General features: G+C 31.9%; 1 protein-coding gene across 1 annotated transcript; it reads right to left on the reverse strand.

Moving 5' to 3' along the window:
* Positions 1–1,050: 1,050 nt before the first annotated feature.
* LOC111707739 (uncharacterized) lies at positions 1,051–11,977 on the reverse strand. The gene is made up of 5 exons (XM_023480879.1): positions 11,849–11,977; positions 8,189–8,256; positions 6,531–6,594; positions 4,746–4,849; positions 1,051–1,571 (listed from the first exon to the last, which is right to left on the reverse strand). Exons 2-5 carry the CDS (start codon positions 8,254–8,256, stop codon positions 1,487–1,489), a joined length of 321 nt encoding a protein of 106 aa, XP_023336647.1. The 5' UTR covers positions 11,849–11,977; the 3' UTR covers positions 1,051–1,486.
* Between the last annotated feature and the right edge of the window lie 11,528 nt (positions 11,978–23,505).

A 23,505-nucleotide genomic window follows, 5' to 3' on the forward strand; every position in this document is an offset into this window, starting at 1 on the left:
CAATAGTGCGTCCTATATGGTGCATTCTGAATAGTGCGTCATGAATAGTGCGTCTTGTAACTGCGTCCTTAAAAGTGGTCCCCAATAATGCGTCCTCAATATTGCAATCTCAATATAGCATCCTCTATAGCGTGTCCCAATAGTGCGTCCTATAGTGCGTCCTCAATAGTGCGTCCTAATAGTGTGTCCCAATAGTGTCCTTCAAAGTGTTCGTACTCAATGATGCCTACCAATAGTGCATCCTCAATAGTGCACCCAAAAGTGTGTCCCAATTGTGCGTCATCAGACCGATTATATCTTTGAGTTGAAACATTAAAAAAAATCTAGTTTCCAGCTTTTGTGAAGTCAGGTGGAGTTTCAATTATTGAACAGAGATTTTATAGTTAAAATTCAGGTTTTACAGAAACACTTTTAAACTGAAAATATGGCAGACTTATTTCTGAAAAGAGTTTGAATTTTTAACATAATTTTTCAAAATAATCTTAAAACAATTTGAAAAAAGCAGAAACCTTAATTATTGTGCTAGATGAATTTATTCTGTGAATTGTTATGTTCCGTCTCTTAGAAAAAAAAACATAATTGGAATCATCAAATATCTGAAAAGACCCTCTAGCGTATAATGAATCACCCAGTAAGTCTAGAACCTGTCATTTCTTTTCAAACTGTTGATTAAATTGAATGAAATTTTTGTTTTTATTTGAAATTAATAATAATTCCAGAAAATGTTAAATAAACATAGAAGTGACAGATTAATTTCATCATTTTCGTGGATTCAATTAGAAATATAATAATATTCGTCTATACGCAACATTTTCCCTATCTGAACTTCTGACCTACTATTTATCCGACCTACTGCAATATCGGACCTACGCCAGCTGTTTTTTTAATATTACTTGAGGGTTATGATTGAAGCCGGTTTTTGGCGGATTTGAGACGCCGCTCAAATTAAAATAAATTTGTTCAGGCCCTTTTTTAAGGGCCTGACTGCATAAATTAGTATGTTTAATAAAATAAATCTTTATTTACAAAATTTATTATTCAAAAATCATGACTTCGAGTTTAAATAAAAACAAGCTCGTAAAAATACATATTTTATTAAAAATAACTTCTGCATTAAGAGTTATGGTTTTGATACAAATATTAAAGTTATTAGTCAAACTTTTTTAGCATGATGTAAAGCAGGGTTACGCGAACATTAATCAATCATTTACTGAAACAAAATATTGAATCAAAATTTTTTTCTTCTAAACTTGAGCGTGCAGTAACCAAGACGTGAACTATTTACCTGCCTCAAACTTTAATTTTTATATATTTTGTAATTGTGAAAACCTTTTAAACTTTGATAATTTGATTAAACAGAAGTAAGAGGTTGAAAAACAATGCATTGGGTATGAGGATGATGAGAATAAGAAAATTTGAGTAATAAGTTGATTAATGAACTTATTCATGATAGAAATAAAAAGTGAATTTGAACATTTTGGTCTTATTATCCATCTCTCCAGATAATTGATGAGTAGTCAGGAAACTTTTCTTTCAAGATTCCATACGTGATCTTGTGCGCAGGCCCAGGACTAGAACAAAAAGGGACTGTTAGCGAAATTTTTAAGGGACCCTTTATGCTAAGATGGCGGCAATGCCCGATATATACAATGCATGGTACCATTGACACCGTCATCTGATCAAAAATGTGGAGGAAATCGTCGTTTTTCTGACTCGAAAAAAAGTTTAATCATCTAGAGAAACCGCAAATGAAAATGAACAATTAAAAATAAATTTAGAAAAAAAATTGGTTTTCATTTCATACTAGATCAGAAAAACCTTTTATGGGTACCATTGTAAATCGGTCTTTGCCATCTTCGCATGGGGGGGGGGGTGTCACATGGAATTAACTTAATTTCAATGTGACCACACTGCAATTAGAGAGTAGAAAAATGTCAAATCTATGCGACAGAACTGTTACGGCTTTGAAGCAACGTAGCACCTGTAATTTGTATCTTACGCACAAGTATGATAAAAAATAACTTAGCTGGATACATGAAATTCAAAACAGAGGGCAACAAAAAAACCTGCCTTTTGAAAGAAGGTAAAGCCTTGTAATCATATCTAATTTCTAATTAAATATCCAATATCGACAAATAAATCATAATAATATAAATATTCATGTAATATAATCAAATGATAATTTAAATACCTTGGTAGGCGATTAAATCAATACAAAGACGACAACTTTTGATTGCTTACAAGCTTTTTTCAAATTACAAGTTTACAAGTAATTATAGTGATGCTTCTCTTTGATTCCATGTTTATGTGTATCCATGCTGTTTAAAAGCCTGAAATCAAAATTAGAATCGAAAGTTAACTACAGTGTATTGATATATTCGACAAGAACTTTCAATGATTACTGCCGAAATGATTACCAATACCAAGGAACTATATACAGGAACGCCCAACTCAGATATACGCATTACGCATGTTATGTACTGTACTGTCGGAGGAAAGTAAACAAACCCAGTGCCCCCACAGAAGTTGAAGGGAACGGACTACAGTTCTGATGTGATATTACAGTCCAACAAAAAACATGTTAATAGTTTGAGCGAATACATATGATTTTTAGCTTTCTGGTCAATATGGAAAATACAATAGCAATATATTCTAATTCCACCCCTTGGGTCCTTTTCCCTCAAAAATGATGCGTTGCCCCTGAATTCTTTGTTTTGATCTCCTCCCACTGCAGTAGACAGATTTGACGCATGAGATATGGCGGTTCCTGGTCTTTATATTTCTTGGCCAATACTAACATTTGATAAACTATAAGATATATATTTTCTGAAATAGATGTTGATTGATTATCATCATTCTTCATGTTTTGAAAAAGATGGAAAAGGAACTCAAATTTGTCCGTCCCTATATCTTTGCAATCCAATGTCGTAGACCTTTGATATTTCAAACTATTCTGTTAAATCCAATGGTCTAGGGTTGAAATATCATAAGTGTGTCTCATGAGGTTGCAAAGATGTAGGTTTGAGAAAATCAGCTCCTTTGTTAATTTTGAAATTTCAACCCAAAGGAACTAAGAACTCAAATTGTTTAATCCCTTTATATTTGCAACCTAATGATGTTGCATTGGGTTGCAAAGATATAGTGATTAGAAAATCAGAGTTGGTGGCAAAGACTCAATTGTTTTACGGCCATTTTTAATTTTTTTAAAACTTTCTATTTGTAATTTTTTTTTAGTTATCGTTAGTTACCTTAAGACTTTCTGTTTGTAAATGCATATATATTTGTGAATTTATCATGACTAGAAAGCATATTTGCAAACTTTTTACATCCTTTATAATCTCTAAATATTTTGCACAGCTTATTGTTTCAAGGCAGGTCTATCTAAACGGGTGTTTATTTGTCAAATATTGTTTATTTTTCTAAAAAAAAATCTTCATATTTTACTCTTAACTTTGCCTGAAGTTGAAAAATGTATACATGATATCAAATAAATAAGGTCTTCGCATTATTGGGCCTTCAATTAAAAAGAGCTACGAGGTCCCAAGGGCGTAACAGAAAAAATCGACCTTTTGGATTTGAGTTCTCCTGTGCTTAAAACTGCTCTAGTGTTGAGATATGAGGAAATTAATGATGTTTACTGGATTAACTGGACAAACTGCAAACATTTCATTCTTTTCATTTTAACCTTCGAGGAAGAGTTGCAGTTTTTAAACTGAGCTCTTGAACTGAAATTAAACAAAAACACGTATTTTCTTCAATATGGGGGTTTATTTAAAATAATTTTGTTAGGCTTATGATTGCAGGAATGCTAACAGTGGCGTAAATACGAATTACCCCTACCCCTTGAATTAAGTTTAACCCCCACCAAGTTGCAAATAAAATGGAATTTAGTTAGATTTGATTCTGCTCCTTAAAAGTAGAAAGGCCTTGTTTTATGGTTTTCGTATATTATAGGTTTTTTTTATTATTCCAAGGGCTCCTCAAGATGTTTAAGATGTTTTTATTTATCCAAAAGATTTTCTCTATAAGTTTGCTTTTATTGCATTCTGCAACTTTTTAACACAATATAAAAGGAAGACGACATTTTATCAATAATTAAGTATTTTTGGATATTGTAGACAGAAAAATATTTTACTCGATACTAATTGGACTTTTAAAAGTTAGAACTTGATTTTAAAAGTCGTCTTCCTATTTCAGAGTTTTCTGACGTAAGAAAATGAATGCAATTTTGATTTATATCTGTGTGTGTTCGAATGAATATTTTTCACAATGTAATGAACGCAAAGAAAAAAGGTTTACAACTTTTAAAAATAAGAAACGTCTTACATTTTTGTAGAGCTTCGTAACAGTAACATAAAACTTGGTATATCAACATCTACATTCCTACTCCAGCAACGCAACACAACTTATGCTTTTCTGTAATCCAAACACAGCTTTAGACAAGCTTAAGTATTGTTTTAGACTGCCTAAGTTATGACCTTTTCCCTTACCCTATCAATAGAGCATTTAATTGTTTAGACTTTTGTAAATTGTTTAAATGAATTTACTTTTCTCATCCTAAATATTTAGATTTTTAATCCAAATAATTGAATTCTAAATATTTAGATTTTTAATCCAAATAATTGAATTTTTATTTATCAATTGTATTTAGCAACCTGCTGTGCACAAAATGTTTGATTTCTTTGATTTCTAAAATGTATAAAAAACCTTTTTATATTTTGATTTATAAATAGTATTAAATTAACCTGCTGAATATAATGATTGATTTGTTTGATTTATCGTGTTTAAGTCTACCCTCGGCAGCGCAGAAAACTGTCAGATCAGAATCATCAAATTCTCTCTCAAACTTCTGTAAAAAAAGAACATTTTTTTTAAAGAAAGACAAGAGGTCAAAAAAATGTATCGCAGAATTTTGCAAAAAATATACCATGGTATGATGATAGTGGCCCCTTGGCAGAAAAATTAGGTTTATTCATTTATCAAGTACGAATAAAGTGGATAAAAACGAAACAGTTAAAAGCTAAAATGTTTGAAAAGGGCCTTTAGTAAACATTAATATATTTCAGTATGTTATGTAACTACTATTTTTTGCCAATTGTTAAATAGGGTTGTTAATCGTTTTGAAAACGATCGTTAAACGATAGTTTTTGTTTCATTTTTAGATCGTTTTCAAAAACGATCGTTTTTAAAAACGACCCCCTCGTTTTGAAAGCTTTTAGAAAACGAATAATAATCGTTTTTGAAAAAAATTGTCATTGATAAATATGTTTACGATCGGTAACCAAGGATTGTCGTCAACGATTGTTAATGAAGGGTTGTCGTAAAAGATCGTTAACGAAACGACGAACTTTATGAAAAACTGATGTTTTTGAAAAAACGATCGTTTTTGAAAAATAATTGCATGCAACTTTATTGATTATTTTCTTTAAATCAATGATAACGATAAGTACCAATACCCTTCAGAGCGTTTTCCTCTCTCCTCCTCTCTTTGTTAACGAAGGTTTGTCGTTAAAGATCGCCAACGAAGCGACGAGCTTTATAAAAATGATAATTTTGAAAAACTACCGTTTTAAGAACAAACTTTTTAAAAAACGATAGTTTTTAAAAAACAGTCGTTTCGTTTTTGTTTCTTTGTCGCCGTTTTCATAACGAAACGATCGTTTTACAAAAAAAATGAAAACGTAAACATCCATAATTTTGCATTTAGTCATAAATTCACGAAGATTTCAAAATAATAGTACATAACACATCTGAAAAATAATAAACTAAATAATATTAAAGACATGAACAATTTTGTGGATTTATGGCAAATAAAAAGTTGCATAAATCTGCAAAGAAAGAATGTTAATTAAAGTATGACGTCAGAATAGGAAAAGCCAAGACAAATGCACTGCACACACTAGAGAAGGAACATTCTGAACATTTTCTACATTTCTACATATCGACTTGTCAACATACTATGAACTTTTAATAAATTTCGGATTTGCCTACGGGAGTGAAATTTTTAAAATATTTTTCTTTCTTTAACAAAAATGAAAGCCATTTCTGCTAAAACGTTTGAGCAATTAAAAAAAAATATATTTCCCAAGATTGCAAGGCATATACCCCTGACCCTGAAATTTACTGATTTGTATCCAGACCCTGAAAAATTCTCTGGAATTCGACTTATGTCTTTTATGTAGAACTGTTTTTTTCTTTTAAACTGTTTAATGATTTGATAAAGTAGTCTCATTTCTCTTTTCTTGTCACGTATGCTCTAGCATATTGTAAGTTTTTATCAGTAAATAAGATATCTTTAAAAAAAAGTTTATAACAGTATGTGTTGTAAATAAACTAAAACTGGTTTCAAGTTAACGAATCCAATAATACTTTTTTTGTGGACTTCTACATTGTATTATTGAAACGCACTTGAACTAAATTGGCCAACCTTAGATTTATTTTTGCGTAAGACTTTGCAGACTTTGGTTAAAACAGTTCTTTAGATAAAGTTTTTTTTTATAAAAGTCAATTACAATAAAATCCTGATTTACCTTAAATGATACATCAAGTCCTGCACGCAGAATATTTCTTTCATTGTAATCTCTATCCTTTATCCTGTAATATATTGTATAATTATACGTAATTTCCTCTTACAAAGGTCAAAACTTTAAGACAGTGCTACATTGTTACAGAGTAACCCACAAGAGATGAGACTGTAAAGACAACTTAAAGGGAGTGACCGGCTATGTAAGGTAGTTTAACTGAGTATGCAGTAATGTGGAAAACTTCTTTCGGATTCATTTGAGACATATTAAACTGTTTTTTTTTTAAATTATTAAATAACGACAACCAAAAATAAAGTAGAAATTATACAGTAATCTAATTAGATGGTCAGGAACATATTTCTCTACAGAAATTTGTCAATAAATCAATGATAAAATCGATTATTTCGTTTTCATAATTATATTGAATTTCTTATTTTCTTTGAATTTATTTGCAGATTTCTTCAAATTCTTCAAATGTCGTCTTTTCAATAATAATTCTAGGAAATCTGCGAAAATCTTTGTAAATAATGAGAAACCAAAATAATGAGATAATAGAAACTAATAATTGAACAAGATTACTTATTTTCGATGATAAGATTAATTTTTATTTTCTCAACATGTTCCTATACATGACGTCTGTAGTTTATTGTAGAACTTTTTTACATTTTATGTCGTCGTTATTTAATGATTTAAAAAAACTATTTTCTGAAAGCGTATCCACACCTAAATTAGCAGTTTTGAACATCGAATTTGCGCTCAAACTCAGGATTTACAGATCTTTAAAAGTTTAATATGTCTTAAATGAATCCGAAAGAAGCTTTTCACAACACTGCATACTCAGATCAACTACCTTACATAGCCGGTCACTCCCTTTAAAACAAAATTTAAATGTTCTAATCCCTATATCTTTGCAACATGATGGTGTAAATCTTTGGTATTTCAAACTAAGATTATTTGATCCAGAAGACTCAATAGTTTTAGATATCTAAGGTTTACGACATTTGGTTGCAAAGATATAGGGATTAGAGGATTAGAGTTTGTTGCAATGACTTGATTCCTTAGTCCTCAGCCTTGAATATAGTCTTAGAACTTTTTTTGAGGATTAAGAGAAACCCCGGACTAGCTAACCAGAGTGAACAGCAATCGGTTTCTTCTATTTGAAATCAAAATTTAACCATCATTTACTTTACGGATTTATCCATTCTGTACTTTTTCATTCAAAATGCATGTGCCGACAAAAAATATTTAGAAAAAAGGCTAAACAATCATGTTTAATGGGTCAAATTGTGGTCAAAAGTCACAGCTTTCTGGAACATTGACAGAACCATTAAATCCACGTGTGTGAGACTACATGGTCCATGCAAGGATGACAATGCCTGATCTACTACGGTACCCTTAATAGCTTTAGCTGATCAGTGATCATCTTCGTATGCTTATCTGTATTTATACTGTTTATTTCATTTGCGGGTTCTCTGTTAAAATAGCTTGCGTATGTGTTGTTTACAAGAAGGTCACAGAAAAACAACACTATCTTCCACACTTTTTGATATGATTTATTGATATCCTCGAAAGGAAGTTCGCTGACAGTCTTTTTCAAGAGTAAAAAAATTCGAATTTACTACATATTAAAATCATTATTTTTGGTTTTAAAAAAACTAGCTTACCTTGCAATGAAAAATGGCAGCATGCCTTCACCTTTCAATTCCACTTCCGATACACTGCCCAGAGACATCTAAAATATTACAATATTGTAGACCATAAATCATATTGAAACCTTTCTTCAATAGATTTCATCTTGAAAGCAAAAAGCCATCCCCCCCCCCCCTCCCAGAGCCGAAACTAAACCCAACCTCCTCTATCAATAGACGCTAAATCCATGAAAAATGAAAACAAGTTTTGAATATAGAAATGCTTAAAATTCGTGATTATCGCTGTAAACAATAATTTTTGTAACCAACCGGGTATTTATTTTTCAGAAGTCACAAATCGACTCCTCATTTTCCCTACCTACCTAATACTAGTAAGTTTTGTTTATCAAATATTATAACAATTTTACTACATTAAAATTTTGTTACCCATGTCCATGATTAATACCGGTAATTTATTACAGATTAGATTAGAGGTTAGATGTTTTCGAGTTTATGGCTATGGAAGCGTAGTCAAAAGTAAGGATATCAACCAGCTTTCGAGCACCTATCAACCCTTCACTGGGATTATCAACCTTAGATGAACCAATTGACTATTCACTGGGATTATCAACCGTAGATCAACCAATTGACTATTTACTGGGATTATCAACCTTGGATCAACCAATTGACTATTTAATGGGATTATGAACCTTAGATCAACCAATTGACTCTTCCCTGGGATTATGAACCTTAGATCAACCAATTGACTCTTCACTGGGATTATCAATCTTAGATCAAACAATTGACTCTTCACTGGGATTATCAACCTTAGATCAACCAATTGACTCTTCACTGGAATTATCAACGGTAGATCATTCAATTGACTATTTACTGGGATTATCAACCTTAGATAAACCAATTGACTCTTCACTGGGATTATCAACCTTAGATCAACAAATTGACTCTCCACTGGGATTTTCAACCTTAGATCATCCAATTGACTCTTCACTGGGATTATCAACCTTAGATCAACCAATTGACTCTTCACTGGGATTATCAACCTTAGATCAACCAATTGACTCTTCACTTGAATTATTAACCTTAGATCAACCAACTGATTATTTACTTGGATTATCAACCTTAGATAAATCTTAGAACATAGTTTTTGCCACAAGCTCTGCTTTTCTAATCCCTATATTTATGCAACCTAGACTTTTGATACTTCAGACCATGAATTCTGTTAGAACAAACCATAAGGTTGTAAAGATATAAAAATTTGTTTGTGACAAAATCTCAATTCCTTTCCGATTGTTTTTTTGTAAAACGAATTGTTGTTGTGATTTAAAATGTGCCTTGAACATTTTCAGAAATCTAATTGTTTTAATTTTACATTATTTGAAGAAACAAGTGAAAAGGGATTAAAGTTTGAAAACAAAGTTTAAAATTAATTCATCTAAATAAGAAACAAAATTGAATTCATTCTTTTAAGGCCAACGATTTTGACACGTTGTATAAAACTCTTTGCAACCAAATGTCGTGGACTGGCAATTTCATTCTACAAAATCAGTGGATCTAAGTTTAAAATGACAAAGGTGGACAATGACATGCACCATCTAGTTGTTTAGTTTAGCACATTTTAGTTTGTGGCAAAAACTCAGTTTCTTTAAAATTTTGTTTGAATTTTGATGGTGGATTGTTTAATAAATTGTAGTCTATAAAAGATTTAAAACAAATTGTTGATTGCTTCTCACATATGTTTTAGATTACGTTGACAGGGATTAACATTAAGTATATTCACCTTTTAATCAGCCGTCTATTTGAATTTCGTTTGAACTTTAAATTGAGAAATTTTAGATTTGCAGCATTTTTGCAGCAATGTTTGATTCGTCAAATCAAAGAGCAATGTATAGTAGGAACCTAAGTGTGCAATTTATATATATATATATATATATATATACCAGGCAAACCATTGATGCATTTAATGATGCAATTCAAAATGCATCAGGAATAAAAAAGTACACATTTTAGTAATACAATTTTTTTTGTACCTTAATAAATTAATTACTCAAATCGAACATTAATTTTCCATTCCAGATAGATTTACAACCTGGTGGATTAACCCAATAAAACATTTGGTCTTGTAAACTTTGACTATTTTATCTAACACAATTCATAGTTTAAAATATCAAATGTCTATTACATATATCTGAATGCTAAAACTAAAATTAAGATTAGGAAAATCAGAGTTCGTGTCGAGTAATCAGATAATAAGTTACAAGTTCTCTTAGTACATTTAAACCATGTCTTATTTCTTAAATTCGCGGCATAAATTATATTTTTTTGCAATATAATTTTTCATTTGAAACAAAATACATAATTCTACCCTTTTGGGGTGTAAGAATTAATTTTTTCCTTTTTTAATTCCGTAATTACACCAATATTGAGAGAGATTTAAAAAAGAATGTCCATTTGACAGACCAAATTTTTCATTTTGAAAAATCTTTTTTATTTGTTTATTAAATTATTTTCTTGTGAATTTTAACCAAATAAAAAAAAAAATTTTTATATCGATTTTGATGGTTATCATATCGTTAGAACTGACGAGGGTCAACCCAGACCGAAATATATTTTCAATAAATGAGGAACTAACATCTACTTTTTTACTCTACAGAGGTTTGGTCAATCACCATCACGAATTTTAAAAATTAGTCTTCAACTCTTTTAGGTCAAATACATATATAAGTTTAAAATATCAAAGGGTTAAACCACCTGGTTGCAAAGATGAGGGATTAGAAATATTTGAGTTTGAGGCAAAAACTCTATTCTTATTTAATTAAAAATATAAACTGATTTTTTTATGAATTCTGTTAGATCAAATTATCTATGTTTGAAATACCAAACTTTTACACCATCAGGTTACAAAGATATATGGATAAGGCAATTTGAGTTTGAGGCAAAAAAAAACACCTTAATTGTTTACAAGTGACCCCTACTACGTTGTTCTGTGATATTTACTTTTAAGCTTGCAACATGTGAACAAATGATGAATGGGCGAAATGTTTAGACTAATAGTACTAAATTAGCCTGTTTTACTAGTGTGCAGTGCAGTGCTTGAGCTATAGTACTAAATTAGCTTGTTTTACTAGTGTGCAGTGCAGTGCTTAAAGATGGCCGATACTTTCTTTTTTTGGTCCCAAACTTTGAGGGTTGTGTTAAATATAACCAACAATACTTGAACAAATTCAAGATTATCTCTTTGAAGCTTTTCTTTCAAGTCTGAATATACTCCAAGAACTCTAAGAGTTGACCCCTAAAGAAACAACAAAACAAGATAACATGTAGCATTCCAGAGAGCAGAAAATGCATATTTGATCGAGCAGCTTAATTTCTTTGACAAATTTAACCTTTCTTAATTTTTCAAGCTTTGTAAGTTTTATTTTTTTTTAACATTGATTTGCAATTTTTTTAACGGGATTTTTTAAAGTGGAGTCATCATGATTCTTGTAAACTCAGAAAATGGACGGACTACATTTTTTTCAAATGTTTCAAGTGACCCATCATTCACAACGGTACCCTTAAAAGAATTTTCTGAATTCTTTGAAAATTTAAAATTGGATCATTTATAGTAATTTCTCAATAAAAATTAATTGCAGAATTTCATGTCGACAAACTGGTTTTTAGAAATGAAGCACTTGCCTTAATTTTCCTTCAGTTACCGACTTTCAGATACAATCACATTATACAAATTAAAAAATATGAGTTTTTTAAAAATTAAGATGAAGGCTCAGTAGTGTGTTAGTTGCTTGGGTGCGTGAAACTAAGAAATTAAATTTCAAACACTCACAACGCCCCCCCCCCACATACACCTGCTATCCTTGCTTTCCTTTTATTAGCAGATGACAGACAAACAGATTGAAGGTGGGGGGGGGGGGGGAGGGACAATTCCCCTTAAAGGGGCTGTCCGCTGTAGTACAGATTTGTATGTGATTCTCCATGATTAATGCATTTTATTGTACACAATGAACAGAACAAATCTAATTAAGTCCGATAAACTTGAAAAGATTAATAAATACATATATTTCAACTTCTGAAAGTGTAAAGACGACAGAGGTTTTATAAAACTCAAATAATTATTTTATAAAACCAAAAGAGATGATGAATATTAATCTATGTTTAAATAAACAATATTGTTTCCTGGCATTTTCGGATTTCAAAGATTATATGTTGAATTTTCTCTATATATAATTTTAGAAAAAAATCCCTCCTGATGATCATCAAAAATTATGAATCAATTTTGAATTTCAAAATATCGATAAAAATTGGGCGTATTCTTCTGATATGCAAATATTTGCACACCTCCAATGGAGAAATTGATGTGATTTAGGTTTATAATTGAAGTTAGAAAACAAAAGTAAAGGAAATGCGATCGACATATTATTTGAACCTCATATACAGGGTGTCCCACGAAACATATTATTTGAACCTCATATACAGGGTGTCCCACGAAACATATTATTTGAACCTCATATATAGGGTGTCCCGTGAAACATCACAGTTGGTAAATAATTATGAAAGTCGTCTTTCTTATACTGTATTAGATATTAAAGGCTTTTTGCAGTTTATTTTAATAAAAAAATTACTTTTTTGAAACATATTTTATTTTGAAACCAATTTTACAATAACATGCCTCCCATATAGTATATGTTTTATTATCTTGGGTATCAAACAACTTACGTAACAAATTATGGAAGAAGAAATTCTAAACTATTAACCAACTGTCATGTTTCGTGGGACACCCTGTATATAAATTTACTTTTTGTCTTATTTTGTGATTCCAACTTACACTGTTATTTTTTCTTAAATTCTTTTTGATTCCAGGTTTTTGTACATACATAAATACATCGAAAAAAATCGTCAAATGTCGTATTCTTCACTTTCTGATAATGTAATGTTGCAGATAATTAGTTTTTTAATTATATGATTAAATGGAGGACTTTAAAACTGTTCCTGCATGTTCATGGCTATTTTCGCAAATACTGAAATTTACGTAAAACAGTATAAACCCCATTGAAAAATTGTCAAGACGACATTTCATAAATTCTTTCGATGTATGGCTCATTTAGTGTTTAACTGTAAGTTTTACAAGTTGGTGTGTCTGAAAAGGGGAGAGCACATTATCAGAAAAGATGGCACATTATCTGAAAAGGAGGGCACATTATCTGAACAGAGGGCACATTATCTGAACAGAGGGCACATTATCTGAAAAGAGGGCACATTATTTGAAAAGAGGGCACATTATGAACAGAGGGCACATTATCTGAAAAGGAGGGCACATTATCTGAAAAGAGGGCACATTATCTGAAAAGAGGGCACATTATCTGAAAAGAGGGCACATTATTTGAAAAGAGGGCACATTATGTGAACAGAGGGCACATTATCTGAAAAGGAGGGCACATTATCTGAACAGAGGGCACATTATCTGAACAGAGGGCACATTATCTGAAAAGAGGACTCATTATCTGAAAAGAGGGCACATTATCTGAATAGAGGGCACATTATCTGAACAGAGGGAACATTATCTGAAAAGAGGGCACATTATCTGAAAAGAGGGCACATTATCTAAAAAGAGGGCACATTATCTGAACAGAGGGCACATTATCTGAAAAGAGGGCACATTATCTGAAAAGAGGGCACATTATCTGAACAGAGGGCACATTATCTGAAAAGAGGGCACATTATCTGAAAAGAGGGCACATTATCTGAAAAGAGGGCACATTATCTGAAAAGAGGGCACATTATCTGAAGAAAAGTAAATGAAAAAAGCGGAAGAAGGAAATAAAAAGGGTAAACGAGCATTTCCATACCTTATGATTTTGTCTTTTATTTATGAATGTTCGGTTTTTTTAAATCTTAGCTTTAACTCAAATATCTATTGATATGTCCTAGAGTTTAATAATCTAGGACATTATATCAGGGGTCCATATAATTCCCAAAATAGCTGATTTTCTCGATCCCAAAATAATTTATTGCCCCCAACTTTAAAAAAAAAATGCCCCCATTTAAAAAACATTTTTAATTCCACTAAACATTTGATCCCATTGCCCCCAATTTTAAAAAATGCCCCAATTAAAAACATTGTTTTCAAATTCCGCTAACACATTTGGGGCATTGCCCTAAATTAAAAAAAAAAAATTCTCCCAATTACAAACATTTTTTTCAAATTCCACTAGCACCCCATTTTCCCCCAACTTAAAAAAATGCCCCAAATTAAAAAGGCCCCCAATTAAAAAATAATTTCAAATTCCACTAACACGTTTGCCCCATTGCCCCCAATTTAAAAAAAATGTCCCCAATTAAAAAAAACATTTTCAAATTTCACTTACACATTTGCGCCCATTTGCCCCCAACTTAAAAAAAATGCCCCAAATTAAAATAACATTTCAAATTCCACTAACACATTTTCACCCATTTGCCCCCAATTATAAAAAATGCCCCCAATTACAAAAAAAGCCCACATTTAAAAAAAACATTTTCAAATTCCACTAACACATTTGCCCCAAATTGGGGAAAAATTGCCCCCAATTATAAAAAAATGCCCCAAATTACAAAACATTTTTATATTCCACTAACACATTTGCCCCCATTGCCCCCAATTTAAAAAAAATGCCCCCAATTTAAAAAAAACATTTTTAAATTCCATTCACACATTTCCCCCCAATTGGGAAATAAATGCCCCCAATTATAAAAAATGCCCAAAATTACAAAAATTTTCAAATTCCACTAACACATTTGCCCCCATTTGTCCCAAATTTAAAAAAATGCCCCCAATTAAAATAAAATTTCAAATTCCACTAACACATTTGCCTCCATTTGCCCCCAATCATAAAAAAATGCCCCCAATTGAAAAACATTTTCAAATTTCAAATTTTTTTTTTTAAATTATCATTTAAAAAAATTTGGCCCCATTTCTCTCAAATTTGTCAATCCCAAATGGGATTGAAAAAGGAATTAGTTGGACCCCTGCATTAAATCAGTTATGATCTTAAAACATCATGACATCATGAAACCTAATTCAATGCAGTACACATAAACACTAAAGATGGATAATTTGCACTTTTTTGATTAACGATTGTTACGTTTTAAAAACGACGAGGAAAATCCTGAAAACGAAACGTACGTTTTTAAAAACGATCGTTGTTGAAATTCTACGTAAAAGTAGGTCAGAAAATATCCATTTTTTTCTATAAAAACCCATTTAAAACAACATTCATGAAAAAAACAGAATATTAATATTTTCTTAAAACTCAGATTCATGAGCGAAACATTTCTAAAAAAACGATCATATCGTTTTTTAGTTTTCCGTTTTTTTAAAGTTCAAAACGAGCATGGTTCGTTCGTTGTGACACATCGTTTTTTTCTGATACGATCGTTTACAGAAAAAAACGAATCGGAAGAATTCATCAAATGTCGTATTCTTCACTTTCTGATAATGGAATGTTGCAGAAATTTAGTTTTTTAATTAAGTGATTATATGGAACTCTTTAAAACTGTTCCCGCATATTCATGGCTATTTATGTATTTTCGCAATTACTGAAATTGACGTAATATAGTATAAAAAAATTGTCAAGACAACATTTGATAAATTCTTCCGATGTATTCTTTATGAAGGGTTTAACTGTACTTTTTAAGAACATCAAATACACAAAATATTTCCAAAATATCGTCTTACTACTTCACAGTTTCTGGGTCTTAATGTACAAATCAGATTTTATAATAGAGAAGAGAAGTTTGATCAAATAAACTTTTTCTCTGCTATGGTCAGTATTCAGTATTCACACTAAAATGAATGATCTAGAAAGCTAGGGGGGGGGGGAGGGTAATATTTTACTTAGAAATATATACAATAAAACATCTGGAAAAACACAAAAATAAATAAATATGATAAAATAAAAGTTAAAATTCTATTTTACAAGTATAACAATAAAGAACATTAAATACTGTAAAATTATGAAATAGTTGTACTTTGATCACAGCTAGCAATACTGATTGTTAAATTTACATATATGGAGATTTGTAATTGTATTTCATCGTAATAATTATTAAAAAATAATGATTGAATCCTTGTTTTCCTTAATCCATGATTATAACCCTAAATACATGGCCAGGTTTGCTGACCATATTAAAGGTCTAATCGGATACAGTATATGTATATATATAATATACATAATACGGATTATACACACATCTAGTTCTAATCTACCCACAGTATCTTACAGTCTATACATGCAGTATAATTCCAATCTACCCACAGTATCTTACAGTCTATACATGCAGTATATGTAAATATATACATAATATATATAATAAGGATTATACACACATCTAGTTCTAATCTACACACAGTATCTTACAGTCTATACATGCAGTATATGTATATATATAATATATAAAATAAGGATTATACACACATCCAGTTTCAATCTACCCACAGTATCTTATAGTCTATACATGCAGTATATATATATATAATATACATAATACGGATTATGCACACATCTAGTTCCAATCTACCCACAGTATCTTACAGTCTATACATGCAGTATATGTTTATATATAATATACATAATACGGATTATACACACATCTAGTTCTAATCTACCCACAGTATCTTACAGTCTTTACATGCAGTATATGTATATATATAATATACATAATACGGATTATACACACATCTAGTTCTAATCTACCCACAGTATCTTACAGTCTATACATGCAGTATATGTATATATATAATATATATAATAAGGATTATACACACATCTAGTTCCAATCTACCCACAGTATCTTACAGTCTATACATGCAGTATATGTATATATATTATATATATAATACGGATTATACACACATCTAGTTCTAATCTACCCACAGTATCTTACAGTCTATACATGCAGTATATGTATATATATAATATATATAATAAGGATTATACACACATCTAGTTCTAATCTACCCACAGTATCTTAAAGACTTTCCATTACCATTGGTCATAGTTTGGTTTGCTGTAGGGATCCAACGTTTTAAGGTTAGCTAGCTGTAGGGATACAAGGTTTCTCGGTTGGTTAGCTGTAGGATTAAAAGGTTTCTAGGTTGGTTAGCTGTAAGAATACAAGGTTTCTAGGTTGGCTTGCTGTAGGAATACAAGGTTTTAAGGTTAGCAAGCTGTAGGGATACAAGGTTTTTAGGTTTTTTAGCTGTAGGGATACAAGGTTTCTAGTGTGGTTAGCTGTGGGGATACAAGTTTTCTAGGTTGGTTAGCTGTAGGGATACAAGGGGTCTCGGTTGGTTAGCTGCAGGGATAAAAGGTTTTTAGGTTGCTTAGCTGTAAAAATACAAGGTTTCTAGGTTGGTTAGCTGTAAGGATACAAGGTTTTAAGGTTAGCAAGCTGTAAGGATACAAGATTTTTAGGTTGGTTAGCTGTGGGGATACAAGGTTTCTAGGTTGGTTAGCTGTATGGATAAAAGGTTTCTAGGTTGGCTAGCTGAAGCAATTCACGGTTACTAGGCTGGTCAGCTACAGGGGTACACGCTTGTGTCTAGGTTGGCTAGCTGTATGGATAAAAGGTTTCTAAGTTGGTTAGCTGTAAGAATAAAAGGTTTCTAGGTTGGTAAGCTGCATGAATACAAGGTTTCTAGGTTGGTTAGCTGCAGGGATACAAGGTTTCTAGGTTGGTTTGCTGCGGGGATACAAGGTTTCTAGGTTGGATAGCTGTATGGATAAAAGGCTTCTGGGTAGGTTAGCTGTATGGATACAAGGTTTCTAGGTTGGTTAGCTGCAGGGATTCAAGGTTTCTAGGTTGGCTAGCTGTATGGATAAAAGGCTTCTGGGTAGGTTAGCTGTATGCATACAAGGTATCTAGGTTGATTAGCTGCAGTTATGCAAGGTTTTTAGGCTGGTTAGCTACAGGAATACAAGGTTTCTAGGTTGTTTAGCTGCAGGGATACAAGGTTTCTAGGCTGCTTAGCTACAGGAATACAAGGTTTCTTGGCTGGTTAGCTACAGGAATACAAGGTTTCTAGACTGGTTAGCTACAGGAATACAAGATTTTTTCTAGGCTGTTCAGCTACAGGAATAGAAGGTTTCTAGGCTGGTTAGCTACAGGAATATAAGGTGTATAGATTGGTTAGCTACAAGGATACAAGGTTTCTAGGTTGGTTTGGGTTGGTTGGTTTGATTGACAAAAGGCATTACGAAGACGACATGTTGGTTTGCATTAGTTATCACTGATGGAAAATAATCCCTTTGAAGAAAACAAACTCATTTAATGGCTCATTCCTGTTCCTAGTTTAGTTTTTAATTGTTGTGAGAAAATAAACACCAGCAGCATCGTTAACCTTTAAGTATAACTTCATCAATACCTAACTGCTTCCAGGCAGGGGAAATGTAAGAACTCAAATGGTATATTTTGTAATTTTTACAGTTTGAAGTTATTAAAAATCAGCTCGTAAATTTTCTAAACTTTTATGGTTTTTTGAAAAACTCGGATATTAATTTTTGTTCTTTAATGCAAAAAAACTTTCTTGCATTTTTGTTATTAAGGAGGGCAGTAAAATATTGAAGATGAAAAAATTTACTTTTTTACTTATTTACTTCTACCCTTTTACCTCGTACTATAATCTATTGGGGGAGTCTGTGTTCAGTTTCCAGCAAAACGAAGAGAATGAATAGTAATTCAAACAAAAACAAACATTTCTAAAATATAATTTTTATTTGTTCGAAATCAGTGGAAACCACTGAAAAAACTTTGATAATTTTGTTTATATAATAAGATAAATAAGATAAATAAGATAAATAAGATAAATAAGATAATATAAATAATACAGAATTAGAATATGATTATATATAATAATATACATATTTTGTAATTCACGATATCTTGTTTTAGTATTAATGGTGTAAATTCAATTTTAATCTTTTCTTGACACAAAGCACAAAATAATTAAAATACTATAAATAATGAAGCAATTTGCAACATACTTTGTGGTGAGTAATATCTAGATTTTACAATTTGGAAACGATTCTTGATCCTTGGTTATATACTGTTCTTTTTTACCAAATGTTTGTATTTGAGTTTTTTCATGATTTAATGATTCAATCTGTTTGTTTTTCTCATATTAAATCTTAATATTTCATCATGACTCATGCAATAAGCTCAAGAAAAAGTTTTTAATTTTCTTTATCTTCAGAGGAGTCTTCTCAAATTTATATATCAAACCCTACTCCACAGAGCTGTTTGCATGAATTTACTTAGATATTAAAACTGATATTATTTATAGTTGAAGTGTGTATACAAATCATATTCAAGAGTTTAAATATTTGTTGTGAGGATTGAGATGCATATTGTGCCCGCCATTGATCTCTATAAAAAGAAAAAGAAATCCTAACAGATTGAGTCAAATTCAAGAACTTGAAGAGATCAGAACAAAACTTTATATACACTTTTTATGAATGGAAAAGTTTCTTTTTGTCAATGCTATAAAATCACTTTTCAATTTTGACGAGGTGTTAAAGCAACAATTAAAAATAACTGTTAAATGGGACTCTATAAACTTAGTTTCATTTATGGAGTGGCATCTCTGATTCACACCCTTAGTTCATGAATCAGGAGCAACAACGCGGAAGATACAGGGTGTCCCACGAAACATGACAGTTGCTGAATAGCTTTAAATGTCTTCTTCCATAATTTGTTGTTTGATACTAAAGAGAGTAATAAAAAATAATATTTGACAATCGTATGATAGTAAAATATAATTTAGTAAAAGAATTTTTAACTCAATAAACTGCACACAAAGTCTTCAATATCTAATACAGTGCATGGAAGAAGACATTCAAAACTATTCACCAACTCTCATGTTTCGTTGGACACACTGTTTATTGTTTTATTTTATCTGATATTTTATTTGTCCCCTTCGTCATTAATCCATAAGTAAAGGAATTGAGTTTTTTTGCCACAAAACGAAATTTTCCCTAAATTTTTATAACCTGGAGTTGTATACCTTTGATATTTTACCTTTGATCACCAAAATTTATTGTTTAAAATAGTAAAGATCTACGAAATTTAAACTCAAAGAAGTTCGTAGTAAGATTTCGATTCTACTGGAGACCACCGGAGGGATTTTATTTTCACTGGAGGGGTTTCAAAAAATGCCTTTTACAATTAAAACTTTACGCAGGGTGATTTACATTCCATTGGAGGGATTCTGATATCCTTCCTGGGGGGTTATAATTCCACTGGAGGGATTCAGTTATCCTTCCTAGGGGTTTATAATTCCACTGGAGGGATTCAGATATTCTTCCAAGGGGTTTTTAATTCCACTGGAGGGATTCAGATATCTTTCCAAGGGGTTTATTATTCCACTGGAGGGATTCAGATATCCTTTCTAGGGGTTTATAATTCTTCTGGAGGTATTTAGATATCTTTCCAGGAGGTTTATAATTCCACTGGAGGGATTTAGATATCTTTCCAGGAGGTTTATAAATCCACTGGAGGGATTGAGATTTCATTCTTATGGGTTTATAATTCCACTGGAGGGATTCAGATATCCTTTCTAGGGGTGTATAATTCCACTGGAGGGATATAGATATCTTCTTTCAGGGGGTTTATCATTCTTGTTAACCTTCCATACTTTTCATCCGTCTTTCCTTTTAGTTTATACTCCTTTTTTATCCTGTTCAGCCTGGATATCTAAATCCCTCCAGTGGAATTATGAACCCCTTGGAAGGATAACTGAATCCTTCCACTGGAATTATAAACCCCCAGGAAGGATATCTGAATCCCTCCAGTGGAATTATAAACCCCTAGGAAGGATATCTGAATCCCTCCAGTGGAATTATAACCCCCCGGGAAGGATAACTGAATCCCTCCAGTGGAATTATAAAGCTCTAGGAAGGATAACTGAATCCCTCCAGTGGAATTATAACCCCCCAGGAAGGACATCTGAATCCCTCCAGTGGAATTATAACCCCCCAGGAAGGACATCTGAATCCCTCCAGTGAAATGTAAATCACCCTGCGTAAAGTTTTGAATTATAAAAAGCATTTTTTCAAACCCCTCTAGTGAAAAAGAATTCCGGTGGTCTCCAGTGGAGTCAAAATCTTACTACGAACTTCCGTGACTCCGAAATTTAATTGTAAAGGTGATTAGAAAATTTGAGGCAAAAACTAAATTCTTTTGCGAGTTTTAAATTATATTAATATTTAAGAATGGTTTTGAGTAAATTCTCTTTATTGATATCTGCATTAATGGTATTATGTTTACAGATGCTATTGGTATATAATGTTATTGCTATTCTGACTATCCAATGTGCCCAGGGCTACACATATTTAAAAACAGGAAAATATTATCACAAAGTATTAACACAAGAATATCATAAATATTTTAAAAGTTTGAATTTAATCAATTTTTGCTCACATCAAAATTAGATTTTATTTTGCAAAAATCCACGAAATGATTTTTATTTTTGAGATCCAGTTAATCCTGGCCCGGAGTTTCTCTTTCAAAACCCCTCCCAGGTTTGTTTATTATTTCTGTTCATGAAGAAAGCAGGGCTGGATATTCTATATCTTTTTCAGGATGTTCCTGAAAGTCGTCTTCCAAGCTACATTTCTCTTCCCTGGTTTCCGTTCTTTCCGCGGCATCCTGGACATAGCCAGCACCTGGACAAGGTATTAATTGGAAAATATTCATTTTTTGGCCACTCGATTTTTTCAGGGTGGCCATTAACGCCCCCATCTTCTTACGCCCCTGGTTTTATGCATAGTAAATTAAAGATTGAAAATTATAATTATTGGAGGGGTGGGGGGTGGGGGCATACGGCCATGAGACAGTTAGCAGAACTCAGAATTTTAAATTAATTATAAATATCATAATTATATACTTTCTACACAGTTTTGACGAATAGTGTACGGTTTGAATAATAAATAATAATAAGTTGCAATATATATTTAGAGGCAAGATTTTACTTACAGTGATAACCAGAAAACTCTGGAAAAGGAAGACAAATTTGAGAATCAAGTTTTAACTTTATATGACTATTAACTATGAAACACAGCAATTGTGCAGTGTAAACAGACCCATTTAACAAAAAAGTAATTTATAAGTGTCTGGTTAAATTATTTGCTTTGTAACACTCTCATATACAGTATTGCTATAATGTCGTCTTCCTTTTCCGTTGTTTTCTGGTTATCACTGTATCACCTATTCATCACTGCGAGCATACCATCTCAAGTATATTTGTTAATCTAGGAAGACAACATGCTTCACTGGAAATTAGTTTTAAAGCATTGATTTTTATTTAGAAGCGAAGAGGAGTATTGTAACCTATTCCCGCATTTTTTCCTTTTTTGAATTTTTTTCTTTTTAAAGTTAAAATTCGCTATAAAAGCTTTTTTCAGCAGTCTTTTGATGGGATTTCGCTAAGTTCTAGCAGGGTTTTGCTAACTACCTGGGTTCGAACAGGATATTGCCGGGCTCATGGCCGCATGGCCCCCCTCCCTCAATACTGTCATCTAAATGTTTGAAAGAGCTATTTTCTATCTATTTTATGGTTCGCAGTTAGACAAACCACCTATCCTGAGTCTGGATCAAGCTGAACCTGGAGAAGAAATGAGGGAAATAATTCGCACATTGTCTCGTATATCTCAACATTTTAACAAAGACGACATTCAGAGGATTCAACATCTGTCCTGCGCAGAAGGAGGACCTTGTAGAAAGGTGCATTTCCAGAGCCCTTTGTGTGCGTGCAAATTATCTATCTATCAGATAATAATTTAGCTTGAAACATCTAGCGGTCAAACTATCGGTCCCCAAATTTCGTCTTTAGGACGGGGTCTGTGCATACATTATTTGTGAAAGAACGGGCTCAGAGAATATTTATTTTCAAATACACCCACAAAGTATGAGACGGTGAAAACAAATATGACGATCCCAAGATTAAATTTAGTTTTGTGCCTTAAATATGTCCGTTAAATGGCTTATTTAATGATTTGGCAATGAGAGAAAGAAGTTTATAGCTTTAGAGAATCAGGAATATAAGGAAACAGACAGTAAATTCCGTACAGTTGTCTCTGTTAAGAGAATCCGGAATATATAAGGAAACAGACAGTAAACTCCGTACAGTTTTCTCTGTTAAGAGAATCCGGAATATATAAGGAAACAGACAGTAAACTCCGTACAGTTGTCTCTGTTTTGAGAATCAGGAATATATACATAAACAGACAGTAAACTCAGTACAGTTGTCTCTGTTTAGAGAATCAGGAATATTTAAGGAAACAGACAGTAAACTCCGTACAGTT

The sequence above is a fragment of the Eurytemora carolleeae genome, unplaced genomic scaffold, assembly GCF_000591075.1.
Source record: "Eurytemora carolleeae unplaced genomic scaffold, Eaff_2.0 scaffold817, whole genome shotgun sequence".
Classification (NCBI taxonomy): domain Eukaryota; kingdom Metazoa; phylum Arthropoda; class Copepoda; order Calanoida; family Temoridae; genus Eurytemora; species Eurytemora carolleeae.